This window comes from Mirounga leonina, unplaced genomic scaffold, assembly GCF_011800145.1.
Source record: "Mirounga leonina isolate KUSES-001 unplaced genomic scaffold, KU_Mleo_1.0 Mir_129, whole genome shotgun sequence".
NCBI classification, from domain to species: domain Eukaryota; kingdom Metazoa; phylum Chordata; class Mammalia; order Carnivora; family Phocidae; genus Mirounga; species Mirounga leonina.
The window spans coordinates 16,304,989-16,309,333 of record NW_023270323.1 but is presented as its reverse complement, the minus strand read 5'-3'; the positions used below and the strand labels follow the sequence as shown (position 1 = coordinate 16,309,333).

General features: G+C 51.2%; 1 protein-coding gene across 1 annotated transcript in view; it reads left to right on the top strand.

The window, feature by feature from the left end:
• Positions 1–352: 352 nt before the first annotated feature.
• Positions 353–4,345, top strand: part of BMP3 (bone morphogenetic protein 3) — a 27,878-nt gene continuing 23,885 nt past the window's right edge. Inside the window, exon 1 of the mRNA XM_035004698.1 lies at positions 353–1,201. Coding sequence (XP_034860589.1) covers positions 877–1,201 — 325 coding nt within the window. The 5' untranslated portion in view covers positions 353–876. The remainder of the gene's footprint in view (positions 1,202–4,345) is intronic.

The window sequence follows — 4,345 nt, the reverse complement described above, 5'->3', positions numbered from 1 at the left end:
TCTTGAAGGCCGGGACACAACCAATATTCTTGACGGGATTAAAAAAAATACGCCGTCGCTCCTACCCTTTCTTCCTCGATCTTCTCCTTTCCCCCTCCTCTCCCAGCCACCCCACCCCTACTTCCTCTTCTCTCTCTCCCCCTGCTGGTTTGCTGGTTACTTCCCCCTTCCCTTCTGTCCCGGCTAGAGTAGGGTCCAGGCTGCCTGCGAGGGACAGGGCGAGATTGGCTGTGGGCTGTACAGATCAGCCAAAGAACGAAGTAGTCAGTCTCTCTCTCTCTCTCTCTCTCTCTCTCTCTCTCTCTCTCACACACACACACACACACACACACACACACACACACTCCCTCTCTCTCCCTCCCTCTCTCTCTCTCTCTCTCAAAACTCGGACCTGCAGCACCACGGCTGCTCCAAACCCTGGAAAAGGCAAGCGAGCGCCCTCCGGACCGCTGCGCGCACCCCGGCTCCGGCCCTGCGCCCGACGCAGAGCTAGCGCCTTTGCCGAGCGCGGCCGCGGCGGCCGGCTGTTCTGGAAGATAAAGAGGGGAGGGAGGACAGAGGCAGATCCTGAAAACTCCCCGGCCACACGCGCCGCGACTTGAGCTCTTTCCCGGCGTACAAGTGAGCACGGCGCCCGCAGCGCCCTGCCCTGCTGAGGTCCGCGCGGCGGCCGGGGGAGAGCCCACCTGCCGGTCTGCGATCAGCCAGCGCCGAAGGTGCGGCCGGCCGGCGCCCGGCGCAAGCAGTGCCTGCGGCTCCCGGCGCCCTCGCCCCCCGCCGAGTCGAAGTCAACCCTCCGCTCTGTCGCGGGCCCTCGCGGCCTCGGAGTGTCCCCCCGGCACGCGGGGAGCGGACGCGCGGCGCCGGGACCTCGCGATGGCTGGGGCGCGCAGGCTGCTCTATCTGTGGCTCGGCTGCTTCTGCGTGAGCCTGGCGCGGGGAGAGAGACTGAAGCCGGACTTGCCCGAGCTCCACAAGGCCGTGTCAGGCGACCGCGCGGCAGGTGGTGACTCGGGCCCCGTGCTGCCGCCGCACGACAAGGTGTCCGAGCACATGCTGCGGCTCTATGACAGGTACAGCGGCGGCGGCACGGCCGAGGCGGCACGGACACCGGGGTCCTCTGAGCGGGGCTCGCGGCCCCTGCGCCCCCAGCCCCTGCGCGAAGGCAACACGGTTCGCAGCTTTCGAGCCCGAGCAGCAGGTGAGTGCCCGAGGCGCCCCCTTTCCGCGGCCCCGCCCCACGTTTCTCCAGGGACACCCCCCACCCCCAGCTTCCTCGTCTGCCCTCGGCTCTCTAATGCTACCTAGAGACCTTCTCTCACCCTCTGCAGTTGCCCACCGAGCCCCCTCGGTCCCGTCACACCCCGCATTTTGCCGGCGAGTAACCCCAGGTTTAGAGCCCGAATTGAGAGCGAGATCTGGAGAGAAGAAGGGGGCCGAGCAACGGAGTGGGTCTGGAGGAACTGCCTGGAAAGGGGGAAGGGGCTACCCCCATGCCCAGCAGAGCCCTCCTTCGCTGGGTGTCTGGAGCACCCCAGGGGTACCTCATGCTGGTGTTTCTTAAGCCAGCCAGCGGAAATTCCCTTGGACTGGGCTTTAGCCATGTTTACCTAAAGGCAGATGTCATTTTATGCCAACCCTGAGGCACCAGAGGGAAAAGTCACACTTGAACGAGACGCCTTCCCCTCGCCTTTTAGACCGTGGCTCTCCAGACGTTGCACCCCTCTTAACTCCCGTCCTCTGTGTTACTGTATTTGACACTTTCTATATCATAGTCCCTTGGTGACAAACACACAAACTAAACCAGGAAGTCGGTGTTTCGATTATTTAAAACCCATCTGGGCAAATAGGGGTGTACCTATTCCACCCTGGGAGGAGCTGAGGCGGGGGACAGCGGTGGATGTAAACACCTCTTGGAATCTGCCGATGAAAATCTGCTCATCCCATTTTTCAACACACAGATCACTGCGGACTGAAATTCATGGCTTAACAAGGTTTCTCCTGTTCCCTGTGGTGAAGGAATAACTTATGCTAACAGCCTGCCTCCCTTGTGCTAACAGCTTGAGGGAAAGTTTCCCGGACACTGACTCGGTTTATATGCTTTGAAGACGCATCAGGCTTTTTTGTTCACTACATTCATGATAAAGGGAAATGTAACTGCAAAGCCTGTCTTCAGTGAACCGTTGAAAAATAGCCAACAATCTTCAAGTGGGGAGGCCTTGCCTCATGCTCTATCAATTCTGTCAGAATCACTAGAAAGAAATCTCGCAGAGCTTTGATACGTAGGACTCCTGGAAAAAAGGAAAACCAAAGCATCCATCAAGGAAAGCCCTAGGTTGACACTGTAAATACACTCTAGAGCTCGTAGGCATGATGACATTGACAATAAATGTGAATTATGCTTTCTGATGCAGAAATCTTTAGCTAGCATCTGAGCTGAACCAGATTTCACTTTCTTCTTAAAACCATGAGCATAATCTGTAAGGGGCTGCCGCCCTCTGCTAAGGAAACAGAAACCTGCTCTGGGTTATGCACAGTATGCCAGCCACTTGAGGAGGCTGTCCCGACAGCTGACCACACCAGTGAATGCCCTGTTTATTTCCGTGCAACTCTGAGGGCAGAGCTCAAGGAAGCAGCAATGTGGGAGCCACAGGAATTGGAAAGAAGTTGGGTGAGCAAGGCAGGTGGCAGTAATGAAGATACTCAGATGACTCTTACCCTGATGGTCATTTTCTTGGTGATAGTCCTAGGGAAAAGCTAAAGCACCCAAGAGATGAATAGTATTTTTTGTATCAACAAGTTTCACTTTTAGTATGAATCACAAGGTTGGGAGGTGGAATGTCAGTTTGTTTCACTCACACCCATTGCCTGGTTGTTTGTATGTTTGTCTTAGGCTGAGTGAACCATGCGTGGGAGATGGATAAGGATTTGAAAAAGGCGGGCCCCATGTTCTTTGGGGCTTCAGCTCATTCTGTGCATTATAATTTCTAGTGTCCCTTATCAGCCTCACGGGTCTTATACCAGCAAATGATAAACTCTGATAGGGAGGCCAGAAGTCCCCTGGAAATGATGAATTGCAGCTTGAAGCATATATACAAGGCTGTGTGCCCTGATAAGAAAAGTAATCCCTTTAGCATCCTAGAGACTGTCTTAATGACTTATTCATCAAACGTAGACACCGGTTTTTGTGGAAGCTTAAGTGTCATGTTACTGGATCGGACGGAGACTCCTGGAGAGGTGGTTCGTGTTGGACCCTTTCCAAGAGTGTTTAGTTACTAGCATACTCAAAAGACCTTATTATAAGGCAGGTCTGGCTCTAAGAAGGCACAACTTCAGGAAGGTGCTAAGGCTTTCCCGTGTGTCCCTCTCCTTTATCCGTATCAGCGTTTCCATAACACTCTTTGTCTTGTGACGTATGTTCCGACGTAGGTGAAAGATGCTGTCTGCTTTAATAAATCAGATATGTTTTCTAGTCCATGGTGTTTAGGTTTCACAACATATGGGCTTCTCTGTAGCAATGATGTTACAAATGTTAGTGGACCATCAGGTGGTGTGCTGTATTTATATGGGATGGCTGCTGACCCGGCAGACTTTCCAAGTGCTTATTCGGGCTGAGTTAGAGCCTTAGAGCCCTATTTGCTCCTTGGAACATACCTGATTAAAATTATTTATTGTTCTAAACCTAGAATATCTTTGGTTGAAATTTAGCTGCTGTGGTATCCCTCTGATTACTTTCTACTTAAACCATTACTTGATGGTGGGTGGCATTCATCCTAAATACACTTTCCGCTAACCCCTTTTCTCCTCCCTCCACGCTATGCAGTTGGTGTGCCAAAACCGTACGTTTGGAACACTCATCAGTCTTTTTGTGATGTGTGAGGGTTTACGTAAAGATAGGTTTTATCTTTCCCTTTGTATAAGGTGATTTACAAAACTATCGACGACAGAGAAGTTTAGCTCTATAAAAATACACCCCCTTGAAGGAAGACAAGAGGCCTATGAAATCAGCTTTTATTTTAATCTCAGTTTAAGTTGTCCTTGGCTACTACATAATAAAGAAGAGTATTTTACATGAGGTTTTCTCCTGGCCTGATCCTTGAAGATACATACTTTGTGTTCATTAGTTTCTCATCATTCACATAGTCACTTACTCTTATTTTTCTTACTCATAAATTTAACTTCTTTAGGAAAAGTGATTAAAGCACACATGTTCTTACTAGGAAAGTATCCTTATTTTAATTTATGACATATAACTACAAAAAGATTGTATTTCAGTGAAATTTGTCGCCTTTTCCTTAAAAACACACACACACACACAGACTTCATAGATAAAAGAAAATTGAGG